The sequence below is a fragment of the Panthera tigris genome, chromosome A1, assembly GCF_018350195.1.
Source record: "Panthera tigris isolate Pti1 chromosome A1, P.tigris_Pti1_mat1.1, whole genome shotgun sequence".
NCBI lineage: Eukaryota > Metazoa > Chordata > Mammalia > Carnivora > Felidae > Panthera > Panthera tigris.
In genome coordinates this window covers 19,584,856-19,600,017 of record NC_056660.1, presented here as the reverse complement: position 1 = coordinate 19,600,017, position 15,162 = coordinate 19,584,856, and the positions used below count along the sequence as shown (strand labels likewise).

Sequence of the window (15,162 nt, the reverse complement as noted above, 5' to 3'; positions counted from 1 at the left end):
GCAGTGACGAGGGCTCAGGCAGAAGGAAAGGGAAAGGAATTCTCTGATTGTTTTTTTTGATCTTTGAGTGGTATAACCAGTCTTTTCTACGATCTTCCCTTTTCATCAAACCTGACACGGTATCTAACTGGAGGAGTGGGGAAGGTCTGTAGTCCGGCAAGTTGAAGTTGACTCTAGAGATCTGTTACTACCTTGACTATGAAGACAGAGGAGAGTCAGACCTGGGCAGAAAGATGAGGGCTCAGGGATGGTAAGCAAGGAATCTTCTTGAGATGAACTTGAGTAGGAACCTCATGGAGACAGGATCCTAAGCAATTGCTTATGCGCCCCCTTCCCTATACACACATCTAAACCTGTTTTGCTGTCATTCTGTGATGCTGTCTTTATTTGAATGTCACTGAGAATACAGAGATGCCTCTCGTTGCTTTTTTATCATTTATTCAGCTGTGTGAATGACTAAAGGCTGCTGTGGCTCCTACACCCGGCAAAAGTGCTCAGTACATCAATACTTATTGAAGACTTGAATCTGATAATACAGATAGGTCCCTGAGAACATTATCATACATATTCCTAGTGACTGAACACAGTCTTTGAGATTCAGAAAGAGGACCCTTTCATTATTTGTGTATTTTGTCTGTGGACTTCCATAAAGGGAGTGGAAAGGGCATTACTTTGCTATTAAAATGTATGTGAACCAGCAGCATTAAGGTCACCCTAGAACCTACCAAAAATACAAGTATTGGGTACCATGCTAGATCTATAGAATCGGAATCTGCATTTTTAATGATATCCCTAGGCGATTTGAATGCATTTTATTTATTTATTTATTTTTTAACGTTTATTTATTTTTGAGACAGAGAGAGACAGAGCATGAACGGGGGAGGGGCAGAGAGAGAGGGAGACACAGAATCAGAAACAGGCTCCAGGCTCCGAGCCATCAGCCTAGAGCCCGACGCGGGGCTCGAACTCACGGACCGCGAGATCGTGACCTGAGCTGAAGTCGGACGCTTAACCGACTGAGCCACCCAGGCGCCCTGAATGCATTTTAAAGTGCATTGAGAAGAGTGTCTTCTGACATGATAGCCAACATGCTGATCTATTTTACACATGATTCTATGAGCACATACAAAAAGCCTCATGCATGTATCGTATTGATTTCTACATACTTAGATATAAGTGCACATTCTAGTGGGTCACATATTTATTGTGCACCTGCTGTATCCAGGCCACTGAGCTAGTTGCCAGGGTTTGCAGATAATTAAGGTGCATGTGGTCAAGATGATTTCCATAATCTTTCGTTGTTGGATAACTCCACTACTGTGGAGAAGTAAAAAGAACTATATGTTCTTCACAATTGATCAGAAATTGGCTTTTATGTTCCTAGGAGTTGAATGCACTTAGATAACATGGTAACTAATATTTGAGCAAAGAGTCAGTTTTATTTAACTTGAGAGAGGCAGAATCTTGTTGCATAAGGAATTATGCTATGTTTTTGGACACTTAGAAAACCTGAAATAGCTTTGAATTTCCAAAGGTTTGTTTTTCAGTTCTTCCTATTGAAAGGTGTTTTGTTAAGAGATTACTTAGTTTTGTCCTTAAATAATGGTTATGTGGTACTAGTTACAAAATAAGTAAAAAGATACAGTATGTCTGGAGGCTATGACATGGACATCACAAGGCACATATGACCATATAATGTGTTTATAGTGGCATATAATAAGTAGTATTCCAAATCCAGAAGAAAACATAAAGAAAATCTCTTTACGTGTAATATATGGCTTACTTGTTTATTTCATTTATTAAAATTTAATATAGTATTTGTCATGTTCCGGGTAGGATAGTACTGTTCTGTAGCAGCGAGAAGAATTTGAAGTTTAATGGGTGGGAAGAAGGGGAAGGCATTGGATGAAAAAGAATGAATAGTGGAGGCAGAGTTTGATGGTTGGGAGAGAGCCTGAAAGGCAGGGATTTATGATAAGGCTGGATGAACTTGGGGGTGTGGTACACAAGGGAAGGGTAAGGAGCAGGCACATCGTGCTTTGGGGGTGTCCTCAGACCCGATCTTTTCTGAGAAGCTCTGACTTCCCCTTTAGGAGGGAATGAGGAGAGGCCAGACTTGCCTGGTTAAGGCTGTTTGCTCCTGAGCCAACCTGATTTTCCCAGAATTTAGAATTTGGAGTAGGAAATGCTAAGTTTCAGCCTTGGCTGGTCCCTTGAGCTGGGAATATGTAGACCCAGCTCAACAGTGAAAGCTGATCCGCTTAGAAGGAAGTATGAATCAGGGAGGAAGGACCACTTGGCTCAAGAGAGAGAGAAGCCTAAACAGATGACGCCTGAGGCTTTTCTCCTCCTCCCCTCCAGAACCCTGGCTCTGCTTCTGCCTTTGAGTTCAAGAGATTCCCTCTTTTACTGGATACATTCATTAGTGCTTCCTTTCACTCCAGTGGGTTTCCGTCACTCCTAACTGCAAGTATCTAACTCAGCCTAGCCCAGATTGTATACCTCTGAATTCCTGTCCGTTCAGTTTCTCCTGGATCTCTATGATCTTTAAAGAGAAAGGACTGAGCCGTGTCTCGATTGGTGCCACTGTGGTCCTGAGCTGCAGATTGTCTGCGAAAAGTGAGGGTGAGTAAAGAAAAAAAGCAGAGAGAAATATTTATTCCATTTAATTTCTTTGGACAGCTTATTCAACAAATTTTAAATGTTTCTGCCATACTAAACACCGTGCAACATCCCAAGAATATAGTGGCGAGATAGGGCAGATGATTCCTGTCTTCATGGTGTGTACGGTGGGGAAGGCAGACCTAAAATAAGCCCCACTCATGCTGTGTGGTGAGTGTTGTCACAAGAAGCAGGTGTAATGGAAACATGCTCACAAAGGTTCCCAGAAGGAAGTCCATTTAAAACCCTGCCGTCTCTAGAGAATTTGGGGTGACTGGTGACTTGTTGTGTAGTTTCCTATGTGCCGATTTTTATGGATGAGTGAGAAATAAGAGCGTTTCCTTATCTAATATTCTTCCAGAAAATAACATCCTCTTGATGTATCTCCTGTAATAGCTGCTTATTGCCTGTGACAAGATCAAATTACCCTGTGCCCAACTGGGACCTGCTTGAGCTTGGAAACCGGAGAGGGGCCTTTCTGAGGGTGTAGAGTTGAGGTTTCAGTTGTAGCCATTAGTGATTATCTGTTCCAGGCTTCTAGTAGATACCATTTCAACCCCTGCCTTTGCATCTCTCTACAGCAGGAAAAACAAAACAAAGAATGAAAAGCATAGGTATTCCCATTTTCGTGGTTGAGTTATTTTAGATTTACTTTTTTAACTAGGTTTGCCATTCATGGGGTCAGACAGAGGGGTGGAGGAGAGAAATCTCAAACAGGAGCCAAAGTGGCAGGTGTTTGAGATTTCGCTTACTCGATTAAAGTATTGGGTATCGTGTCTGAGCCTCTATTGCCAGCTTTCCCCCTTGGGCATGCAGAATAGGTAAAGCAGTTCAGCTGCCAAAGATGTGGTGAATAGGAGGTTGAGAGGCCCAGAGCCTCAGGACTGAGGGTGTGTTGGACAATTGGAAACCTCTGTGGGTTCTATAGTTGCCAGGGCAGATGAAATTTACTTTGGCTCCTAAGCGCTTATGAATTTGTCCCCAAAGCAAAACAGACAGTTTATCAAAGATAAATACAAATAAAAGGCACACCTAACGCGGAAATAAAATGACCTATTTTTCCAGCTCTCTGCCTTGGCGTGGCGGGATGGCATTTGCCCAATCTGGAGTTGTGCTGGGGCCCCCTCGTTCTGATTGTTCATTGATACAGTTTTCCCACTTTGTGTTAGCCTTCTGCAGAAATGCCTTCATTCTACGTGCCCTCGGCTCGCACTGGTGTGTGCATATATGCAATGCTTTATGGCTGTTTTTGAAGAAATTGTCTACTGTAATGCTCAGTGCTCCTTTGAAGAAGCGCTAAGAGGGCCAGAAACCCTTTGCTTTCTCTAAGACAGAAATTACCAGCCCATGTGCTGGATCATGTTGGGATCATCCAAATGGATTACAGACCCTGAGAACTGGTCTCCTTAGCTGCGCAGGGGAAATCCAGTCGTCTGGGCTGTAGGAATCTCTTCCATTTATTCCAGTGGCTGTTCAGATCTAGTTTTCTGTATATCATGAGGTGAAAAAGGTTGGGAGGGACAGCTCTAAGGACCCGATTCATGGTCCTTATGGATAATGTGACACATGGAACCTATCGTTTGCCAACAGATCTTTATTCCAATTTTCTTTCTGTTCTTACACCTGTTTTCCTTGTCATGACTTTTTGCTTATTTCTATGATTTGGTTTTATTGTATCTACTTTTAAAGTCTCTTCAAATTCTTTGTGAAATGAGGTGGGGAATGCATTAAATGAATTATCTTATTAGTTAAAACAAATAGAGAGATGAAGTTTGGACATAGACATACTATTTACCTTAAATTCACCCAAAAATATGTATTTTTTTTAATGTTTTCAAAATAGCTTGTAGGTTAGAACCTGTGCCAGGGTGGGAAACTGGAATTTGATTTTCGTTTTTGATACCAATTTGCTGAGTCACTTCAGGCAAGTCCTGTACATTTTTCTCTACTCTGAAGCCTGGTGAATACACTGTCATTTCCTTTGATCTCAGATTTGCAAAAACATTTTTGGTTATGAGATGTATTAAATAAGTAATTTGCACTTTCAGGTTCTTGGTATTTAGCAATATATATACTGTTATTGCTGATCTTAACCCAACAGGGATTTGTGAGGTTGTGGCTGGATTGGCTTCCTTTTCCTGTGTGTTGGGACTTCAGTCCTGCAGCGACAGATAACTTGAAATTGAGGCTTTAGAAAATTAGAATGATTAATATGTTCATATGCTTTATACCTAGGATGGAAATGACTTATTTTGTATGTATATTGCAAATGTCCATTTGCCCATTGGTCAAAGGAGAACTTTCTGTAATTTAAGACTTTGTATGGAGCTCGTTGTGCGTTGTCCCACGTCTTCTGGGTTTATTAGAGTTTTGGGGCCAAATCCATATGGATAGATTAGTGGTTGAAAGGTATTTAAAATAATGAATTTAAAATAATGAAGTTCTGTTTTTATCAGGTAGTGATTATTTTGGTGACTTTTAGACAACATCTTTAACTCCATCAAGGGACTTTCTTGGCGGACTAGGGGATTTGGGTATAATTGGGAAGTGCTCATCCTAATATTTTATACCTTATTTCAATTTACTCCTTGGTTCCTTTCTTGGTTTCTTTCGGTGTAGGTTATATTATAGAACCACATGTAAAACCAGTTTACTGTTTTTACTATTTACATTTTCAAAAATAATTATGTAATCTGATATTTTAGTTCTGTACTTACTAAGAAGAAAATGTGCTTAAGGAACTTCTGATTTTTAATGGAAATGAAGATGTGGATTATCTAAGCTAAAGATAACAGATGTCAATCTGAATAATTATAACATTTACTTAGCATACTCTTGTTTGATTTTCATATGGCAGAGTATTTTAAAATTTACTGTACTTAGATCTTAAACTTGTAGTGATAACTTAAAACTTGTCGGAGAGAAAAAATGACCACTGATAAGTCACTGTGATTTTGCTGATGTTACCCAGACTAAATTAAAAGAAAACAAGGGGTTTAATTTTAGTAGAGTGCCTAAAATAGTTGATTGAAATGAAAAATGCTTTTTAATGCTAGGCAGTTGAAGTCCTACATCTACGTGTTCTTAATATATTAAGTAAAACACGGTTGAGCATTATAAACCTAATAAATACTGAGTTGTGACAACCAGGACTGAAGGAGATCGTGTCTGTGGGTGAGATCTCTGCTGTGCAGTGGTGGGGTGCTCCTGGAAGTCCTCTTATTGGAGGATCCCGATATCTGACTTGATCAGGGTGTGTTTAACACCTGAAGTTCTGCTCACGGAAGTGCCGCTGTTTGTTTAGTTTCCAAGTGACCACTGGAACATCCCGTGAAGATCAGTGTGGGCTGACGAGCAGTGCCTTTGCCGTTGTACAGCGCTCAGTGTGCTGGAAATCCGCAGCTCAACCTTCAGAGAAACTTGTGTTTATTTGAGCAAAGGTCAACCAATAAGCAAAGGACAGAAAATAGATCAGCCACAAAATGAAGGAGTTCTAGGTATAAATAACAGAAAATAGGTAACTTTCCCCCCAGTAGGAGTATTTTGAGAATGCCTTCTCTCAACTATATATACTCCTTTTAAAAAGTAGGAGCAAGGGGGGCACCTGGGTGGCTCGGTCGGTTAAGCAACCGACTTCGGCTCAGGTCATGATCTCACGGTCCGTGAGTTCGAGCCCCACGTCGGGCTCTGTGCTGACAGCTCAGAGCCTGGGGCCTGCTTCGGATTCTGGGTCTCCCTCTCTCTCTGACCCTCCCCTGTTCATGCTCTGTCTCTCTCTGTCTCAAAAATAAATAAACATTAAAAAAAAAAAAAGTAGGAGCAAGGGGCGCCTGGGTGGCTCGGTCGGTTAAGTGGCTGACTTCGGCTCAGGTCATGATCTCACGGTCCGTGAGTTTGAGCCCCGCGTCGGGTTCTGTGCTGACAGCTCAGAGCCTGGAGCCTGCTTCTGATTCTCTGTCTCCCTCTCTGTCTGCCCCTCCCCTGTTCATGCTCTGTCTCTCTCTGTCTCAAAAATAAATAAACGTTAAAAAAAATTAAAAATAAAATAAAAAGTAGGAGCAATAAATATACTTTTTGAGACCACTTGAGGGGTAAAAGTATTAGAAATACAAGCAGCCAGTTTCTCCGTAATCCACTTAATTACTGACTCTGTTGAGGTTGATGTGGGATTCTTGAGTTTCCTTTGTCTAGGGCTTATATCTCTTGAGCTTTTCCTCCTTCAAATTATATGGTCATTAATATAATCACCCAGACTGGGGTTTCTCTTTATTTTAGTTTTCCCTAAACCTTAAGCTGACTACCTGCCTGAAATTACAAAGATTTCATTTTAAAAATGCTCGATATTATGAAAGTGTTTAATTTTTAAAATAAGGTATTAACAAGCCATCAAGGTCTAAAGTCCTGGTACTTACATAAGAGATTATTATTTTTCAGTACTCACAGGCCTGCACAAATTTCTTTTCCATCTTCTTTGTACCTTTTATTATCTTGCTTCCTAAAATTCTGCCAAATACACTTCTTCTGTCTGTCCTCAGTCTGAAACAGCAAAGAGGGGTGGCAAGTCTTAATCAGATAGCATGGAAATGAATTCTTGTACTATTTTATTGAGAAATAAACTGTGGGCATTTTTTTTTCCTTAGGTTTTAATAGAAATGTGGGCGGAAAAATAGGAAGCTAATGGTTGAACATCAACAGACCAGTGGCAAGGCCTTGATTTTCACTTACTGGGTTTGTGTAGGAGCAGTCCCAGGCAAACCACATACAGATGATGTATATGGGAGGCCTTGGCAGATGGGGGGTCACCCCACAAAGCTTACGAAGTGTGGTTATCCTTTCTTGTGGGGAAACACTTAAAGGTGGAGGAAGTAAATATATCTTCATGTCTTGTATCACGGTGTGTTTATCTCATCTAGAGTTCGAGGATGCAGTTTTGATGGAGGTGGTCAGTGGAGGGACTGTATTTTAATTTTTTGGGTCTGGTCAGACATTTCACTGAGCCTTTGGAGAAAGCCAGTGCAAGGTGGACATATAGAAGTCTCTCGGCCATTTTGTCTCTGACCTCAACTTTCAGCCATCAGATAGAGCAATTATTTCCTTATTGACTTATGAATTATTAGTTTCACATCATTTAAAGCTGAATTCTTATTTGTGAAACATCACATTTTTGCAACCCAGCTACAAATATTGTGCTTAAATCATATTTTATTTGTGTCTTCCTAATTCTTCCTGCTGGGGGATTCCTTTTACCATTTGGCCAGAATTTACTGTGTCTTATTATCCTTCCCCAGACAATTTTGCCCCTTTGATATTTCCTTGCACGGATAAGAGCCCATTTTGAATGGGTCGTAACACCAGTCTTTCAGAGGTTGCTTTTTTTGTTAATCTCTGGTGAGTTGAAGTTAGAAGGATATCTGTGTCAATCTGTGTACTCCCCCGTTTCCCAAAAGGAAAGACATTTATTGTCACAACAAATATAGCCATCAGTATTCTTTTCAGTTCACTCCCTGCCTCCTTGGTCCTGCCAGGGCCTATGGGTAATCAACCCAGGGCCTTTTGCTGTGAGAGTATCACAGTTCGGAAATGGTTTGAGGAGCATCATAAGGTTCACCTGCCAAAAGTCTTTCCGTAAACACTCCCTTGCCCTCCCACAGGTCTGCTTGGTGTTCTACCAATAATGCCCCCCTCGAAGAAGTGGTTTTGTCTTTGGGGGGGGCACCCAGAAGCTAGTGCTCTTTAGCTCTGGCATTCCGCTGTCTAGAACCATCTTGGGTTCAAGCATATGGGTTTTAGAACAACAGGATTTCTAAATTTATTTTGTTTATGGGACTTTATGAGAAAGGTCTTTTCCTTTTGAATTCTGGTGGTGTTTCTTACTGTGAACATAAAGTGATTTGGACCATAGTGGTGACATTGGGATGGGTTTAACAGTTCCTATACATGGTTGGTGTCACAGTCTATAAATTCCTTGATGACAGCTCTGATACCTTATATATAATTGTATCATATGCCTGGAACATAGTAAGCATTCTAAATTCTCATTAAAAGAATAACAAGGGGCACCTGGGTGGCTCAGTCTTGATCTTGGCTCAGGTCATGATCTCCCCTGCTTGCACTCTCCCCCCAAAATAAACACTGAAAAAAAAAAAAGAATAACAAGAAATTTAGTAAAGGGGATAAGAAATCCAGGAATAAAGAAATAGCAATGTAGATGTCAGGGTAGCCTGTGCAGTGCTGTTAAAAAGTCTTTTAAATCACATTCAGAGATCAGTGGGTTTTCTAACTGTTCCATAACCAGATATGAACTTTGGAGGAAATCACACAGAAAAGACTTTTCTATGGTCAGGCAGGCAGCTAAGTGATGAGGTTATTCTTGACTAGTTTATAGCCCTTTGGGCTGCAATTAAGTTTTGCTTCATATGTTCATGTCCATATCTTAACAAGCCATTAGATATTTAAAACTTTCAAGAGGAATAGTGAAATAATAGGATTAAAGACAATATTATAGAAATGAGTTTGGGGCGCCTGGGTGGCTCAGTTGGTTAAGTGTCCGGCTTCAGCTCAGGTCATGATCTCACCGTTTGTGAGTTTGAGCCCCACCTTGGCCTCTGTGCTGACAGCTCAGAGCCTGGAGCCTGCTTTGGGTTTTGTGACTCCTTCTCTTTCTGCCCCTCCCCCACTCATTTTTTTTTCTCTCTCTCTCAAAAATAAACATTAAAAATATTTTTTAAAAAATGAACTTGTCACACAAACACAAAAACTTTTTCATTTTTCCATGTATGTTTTTAGGTGTCTGTGTATTTTATGTAGTTGTAGTAACAACATATATTTTTTTGTTGTTCTTTTCAGCTAACATGATGATTTTCCATGAAATCATTAGATTTTAATTCTGCACGCATGTTACAGGCTATAAGACCTGGCATGTTAGCACCTGTCTAGAAATTGTGCCAACATATTTCACGGGCCATGGGCGAGTAAGGATGACTTTCCTAGGGCAGCACATTAAATATCATTTGACTACTTTTTTCAGCAGTGTACTTTTGGGAATCTAGTTTAATTTTGTGGCTAATCAGAGAGAAGATTCTCTGTTGTACTGGTGGAGGTTGTGTGTGTGGGGATGATTTTTTGTGTTTCTATTTTCTGAACATATTAAAAACTAGAAAATAAACACTTGTAGTTTGGAAGATCTTTTCTGTTGTTCAGGGTCCTTTTATAGAGAACGAAAAAAATGTTACTAAGTGATGTGTTCATGAAGTAGCTCTGTTAGTAGAACTTGAAATTCTTTTAGAATTTAGTTTCGAGATAATCTAAGTTACATATTTCAAAATGGGACTGTGTATATGAATTATGTCTTTGAATCTTCTCCAATTTTTTTTCCCTGTATGACCTTGAGTACGACGTCTAACCATAACTGTAAAAAGTAGGAATAAAAATATTTGAGGCTGAATACGATTTGATGATGAGCAGGGCCACTGTGAAGGTCGGGGAGAAATTTAAGAATTGGTGTTGGACTCATTTGCACAACAGCGATTTCAGTGTAGGATAAATTGTCAACAGGCCCCATTCTTACGAGCCAGTGTAGGAACCCGGATGCTGACTGTTGAGCAAGCACTTCTTGGCCACATTGGCTTCCAAGTATGCTTAGTTTACTTGGGCTCAGGTATACTCAGGTAGTAGCCAATTTTGCAGCACAGGGAGGCCCTGCCCAGACCAGATTTCTTTTCTACAGAGCCTGGCCCTGTGTCCAGTTGGTTCTCTCTTAAATTGAGACAGATCCTCAGTCTTTTTTCAGTTAGCAGCCTTGAATGCTGAGAGTAAAAAACTTCTGTTAGTCCACATGCCCTGAGTCAATTCTAAATCAAAAAATAGACTTCTATACTAGTGTGTATATGGGGGGGCGGGGAGGAGGGAATTATAAGGTCTCTTTTTTTCCCCCTGGTTGAGCTTGTTTCTATTAAAGATAGGGTGTGAGTGGAAGAGATAGACGGGTAACAGAGGGAGTACACAGTACAAAATATTAGTAACCTAGTCAAGCAAATTTAGACTCGATACTGATAGAACAGCCGAGACTAAGCCCATTGGAACTAGTCCAGTTTGAGAACATCTTACTTGTTATATTCATTAAAAGGATAACTGAAAAACTAGGGGTTGGTGTAAAATTACTGTTTTTATTTTTCGGTGAGTGGGCGTTAAATGAACTGTTTTTCAGGAAATCGTGGGGAAAAAATAGCCACACGCTTTTAGCTAGTTAGTCGCTCCTGAATCGATGAGAATCATCATTTTGTTAATTTCATCAACATGTTCATTTCTTTCAGCTCCATGTTCATGCATGTCTTTTAACCCGGAAACAAGAAGACTGTCCATAGGTCTAGACAATGGTACAATCTCAGTAAGTACACATAAATAAGATTTCCAGTTGAAATACTTCCCTTCTTGTGGAGTGCGTATATATGTATTGTGATGAGAGTTATTTGTTAGTTTTTTGCAAATTAACAAATTAATGTTCTTGCGAAGTGAAGTGGAAAGTGCAGCGCGGCAGATTACGGCAAGGTGTAGGGAGAGTCGGTGTGAGTCTCAGTTGGAGTTGACAAGGTTGAGCTTGCCTTCCCGTGGACACAGTGGCTAGAATAGGAGCTTTATGAGGCCAGTGAATGAACTACATGAATCTGTGTGCTAGTGACAGCAGTCTGTGATACTCGCGGCTTTGGTCAGATGGTTAATCATGGTGTCATATGCTTCCTCAGACAAGTGACAGCACAAGGGAAATGTCTTCTTAGACCTGCATGTCTGATCTTTGATACTTGATGTTTTTCTCCTTTCTCTCTTCTTTTGCTCCCTCTTGTCTTAACTCCCTCTAGTGTGTGAATGGAGTTCTGTCAACTGTATAAATTTGTCAAGAAGGCACAGAATCTACATTAGGCTGTAGGGTAGATTCAGATAAATATTACACTCTTTTATTATAGAGCTTGAGGGAGCTGAAGTGATTAGGGATTGGAATTTCAGGCTTTACTACTTACTTTATCATCTTTTTATGTTTAGTTTCAGCTAGTGTATTAACTAAGTGTAACAAGACTGATCTGGTAAACTCTCCAGTTTGGTAAATTACCCAGTATTTCCTTCAGTCCCAGCAAGAGAGGCCCTGCTTTAGGACCTGTGAATTAGAGGAGCCTATTCTGGCCACATTTCCCCACAGGATGAAGGACCTGAGGGATCCAGGGGGTGTGTCCAGCTTATGCCCTCACTCCAGCCACCCCCATGTTCTGAGTACCCCGACTGGCATTTTCCTGACCCCAGACAGCTTAGAGCTTGTACTATATTGTAAAACTTGAAGGAGTCTAAAAATTCTGAATTCGTTCCTGTACCTCCAGGTGGTTTAAGGTATATTTGTCAAGATTGGAGGAAGAGACCATATTTTATTTAATAGTTTAACTTGATATATAACTTTTAAATATTTAGACATATGGAATGTGGGTTTCCATCTGTAATCTTAACCTGATTCTTACAAGGGGTCTGAAGAGGTGGGCCTGAAATTTTCCATTTGGTCTTCGTCAAAACATTTGTTCGGTGACCTTTATGGAAATTTTAACAATATTTTTAAACATAAAGCTGCCTGTTGACAAATATTTTCTGGAATTTCTATCATATCCAATGCATTTGCTAGGTCTGTAAACTGTTCTGTAGGAGGACAGAAGAGAAGTGCATGCTACAGAACTTCGTCTGCTTTAAGGAGAGTTATTTTTAAAAAGTGGGGTATGTGGGGGATAAATTTATTTTTAAAAGATGAAGTGGGGGGTAACTGGATTGTTCAGTGAACTGAAGTGTTCACTACAAAGGAAATCTGCAAAGATGAGCTCAGATCTATATATTGTCCAACAGTTCATGGACTAGTGTATGTAACACTCACTGTCCATGAAGACGGACATGTATATAACATATGGGTGAGTCTTCGCATTTTTTGAAATCCGTGTAGGTGGCTAATGGGTGCCGATAAATTTGGCTTTGAAGGCAAGAAAGGTGAGCAAAGTAAGTTATGGAGAGTTCTGGCTATTTATCGTATATAAGAGGCGAGACCACCTCAGCCATTATTCCTTTAGTAAATGAAACTGCCAGTGAAGCAGAACATAAATCAGGGGCCAGACTGGGCTGCCTCTGTAGGTGTGTCAGTACGGCGTGGAGATAACCAAACCTTACCGTACCCCGATCTTCTAGAAAAGATGGAGGACCCAGCTAGTATGACATCATTTCCTTAAAAGTGCCTGTTTTATGCTTTTGAAGAGGAGGAGTTGTCTACCCTACCTATTCTCATCAGCAGAACCGTGAAGAGCTGAGTTAGGGAAAGGCACATGGAGAGAAGGGATTGTTTAAGGTCATGACAATAACAGCTTCTTCACTGAAAATCCTTACACAGAGTCTCAGTTGCATAATAGTTTACTTTCTGGACATGAGAAATCCTATGCAGAGACTATACATTCTCTGTTTCCTGAATATAGCAAATAAGTTTTTAAAAAATATTGGTTAACTTATTATTATTATTATTATTGGTTAACTTATTTTAAAACAAAGGAGGAAATCAGAAAGCATATCCTTGTTTGTCTTTATTTTACTGGGTAAAAAAGATTCAAGAGGCAGTTAACCTTATGTAACTGAGTGAATTAGAAATGGAGTAGAGACAGGGGCGCCTGGGTGGCTCAGTCGGTTAAGCGGCCGACTTCGGCTCAGGTCATGATCTCGTGGTCCGTGAGTTCGAGCCCCGCGTCGGGCTCTGTGCTGACAGCTTAGAGCCTGGAGCCTGTTTCAGATTCTGTGTCTCCCTCTCTCTGACCCTCCCCTGTTCATGCTCTGTCTCTCCCTGTCTCAAAAATAAATAAAACGTTAAAAAAAAAATTAAAAAAAAAAAAAAGAAATGGAGTAGAGACAATGGAGACCATTCTTTCAGACACTTGTCCACAAAGGGAAGGAGAGGGAGGGTGAGCCTGCCACAAGATGAGACATTAGACAGCAGCCGGAGGGGCCTGAACGGCTAGGAGAATTTAGCTTTGGTGAAGAGTGAGGAAGCTGTCGAGAGAGAGCAGAAGGCAGACACAGTTGGGAGATACAGGAGGGGAAGGGCCATTTCGATTTCTCATGAGGTAGCAGGTTACATCACCAACTGAGAGAAGCAAGGATGGTTGAAGGTGTGTTTCCATGTCTGTCCATTTTGCTCTTGCTAATCTTATAACCCGGACCCCCCTTCTGCCATCTTGGTCTACAGAGTCCCAGTTATCTCTCAGTGCCTCGTTCCAGTGTCCTCTTTTCCTTTTTTGGTTTTGTTTTGTTTTGACGGATGGTTCCTAAGCCCTACCAAGTGAAATTAATCGCACACATTACTCAGCAGGTTAGCTATATTGTAGTGCTCTTTTCACCTTGTTTTATAAAAGTTTTAAAGTCTGTCTTCTCTGTTAAAGTGTTGAGTGTTGAGGACTTGGCCTTTTATTCCTCTCCTATTCCAGAGGCTCTCGGTATGGTTCCTTGTACAAATTAGGGACTCAATGAATAATTTGTTAAATAAGTTGTTGACTAGCGTACAAACATTATTTAATATAGCTGGCTGTAATAAGTACCTGCTTCAAGTCTGAGGTACTTTATTTGTATAATTCTGTTGCTTTCAAAATATTTGTTGCAACGGAATTTTCTTCTGCAGGGGAAAATGTTATGCCGATAGTTTAATTCATCTTGAGTTTTCAGAAATGTCATCTGTTTTAATGTCAAAAGAAGTCAGTCATATTGTGCAAACCACTTTAAGTGCTGAAGTAGGAGTTTGAAATTTTTCATTACGGTGCCTCATGTATTCTAGCCGGCCCACAAATAAATTTTAATATCAATAATGTGTGAAAGAATTATGCTCAATTCTAACCTGTGGCTCCTAGTCTCAAAAAGCTTATTTGGTTGGGAAAAAATGAAGAGTGAAGGTATGAAATAAGTAACAGAATAAAAAAAAAAAACAAAAACAGCCCAGCAGTGGGACACCAGTGAGTGTGATGTTGTCAGGACAGTGAGATCAGGAGAGGGTGGGAGGTAATGGTCCGGGTCAGCTCTGTGGAGACTGGATGTGAGCTGGGTTTAGGAACTGGGCTAGGATTTCATTATCTGAAGATCGGAAGGTAAGGTACTTCAGGCAAGGTGAATGGCATAGGAGGCAAAAACAGGGCAGTAAGAGAGGGCAGGGAATGTTTGGACAGAAGTGACCCAGTTTGAGGAGTGGAGTATAAAGTATACAAGGTGGATGGGGTTTGGTCGTGAAGGCCTGGCTCAGGGTGGGTGGTTAAATTATGAAGACGCTGGATCCCTAACGGGGAAGCTCTCCCTCCAGCACCACTGGAAGACTCTCTAAGGTATTCAGAGAGGATAGCGGCTGAGGAAACATCTGCACAGAAATGAAAGGTCTTCCTTGAGCTGATGCTCACCGACCCTACTGAATAATGGCTGTAGTCATAGCCAAGTATATATGCCAGTTTTTGGAAATAC

At 40.6% G+C, this 15,162-nt stretch overlaps 1 protein-coding gene across 7 annotated transcripts in view; it reads left to right on the top strand.

The window, feature by feature from the left end:
* WDFY2 (WD repeat and FYVE domain containing 2) overlaps window positions 1-15,162 on the top strand; it is a 179,029-nt gene that overhangs the window by 75,567 nt on the left and 88,300 nt on the right. For all 7 annotated transcript variants that reach the window (XM_042963255.1, XM_042963067.1, XM_042963131.1 and 4 more), the window contains one exon: window positions 10,974-11,047. In XM_042963255.1, the coding sequence (XP_042819189.1) occupies window positions 10,974-11,047 (74 nt within the window). The remainder of the gene's footprint in view (window positions 1-10,973; window positions 11,048-15,162) is intronic.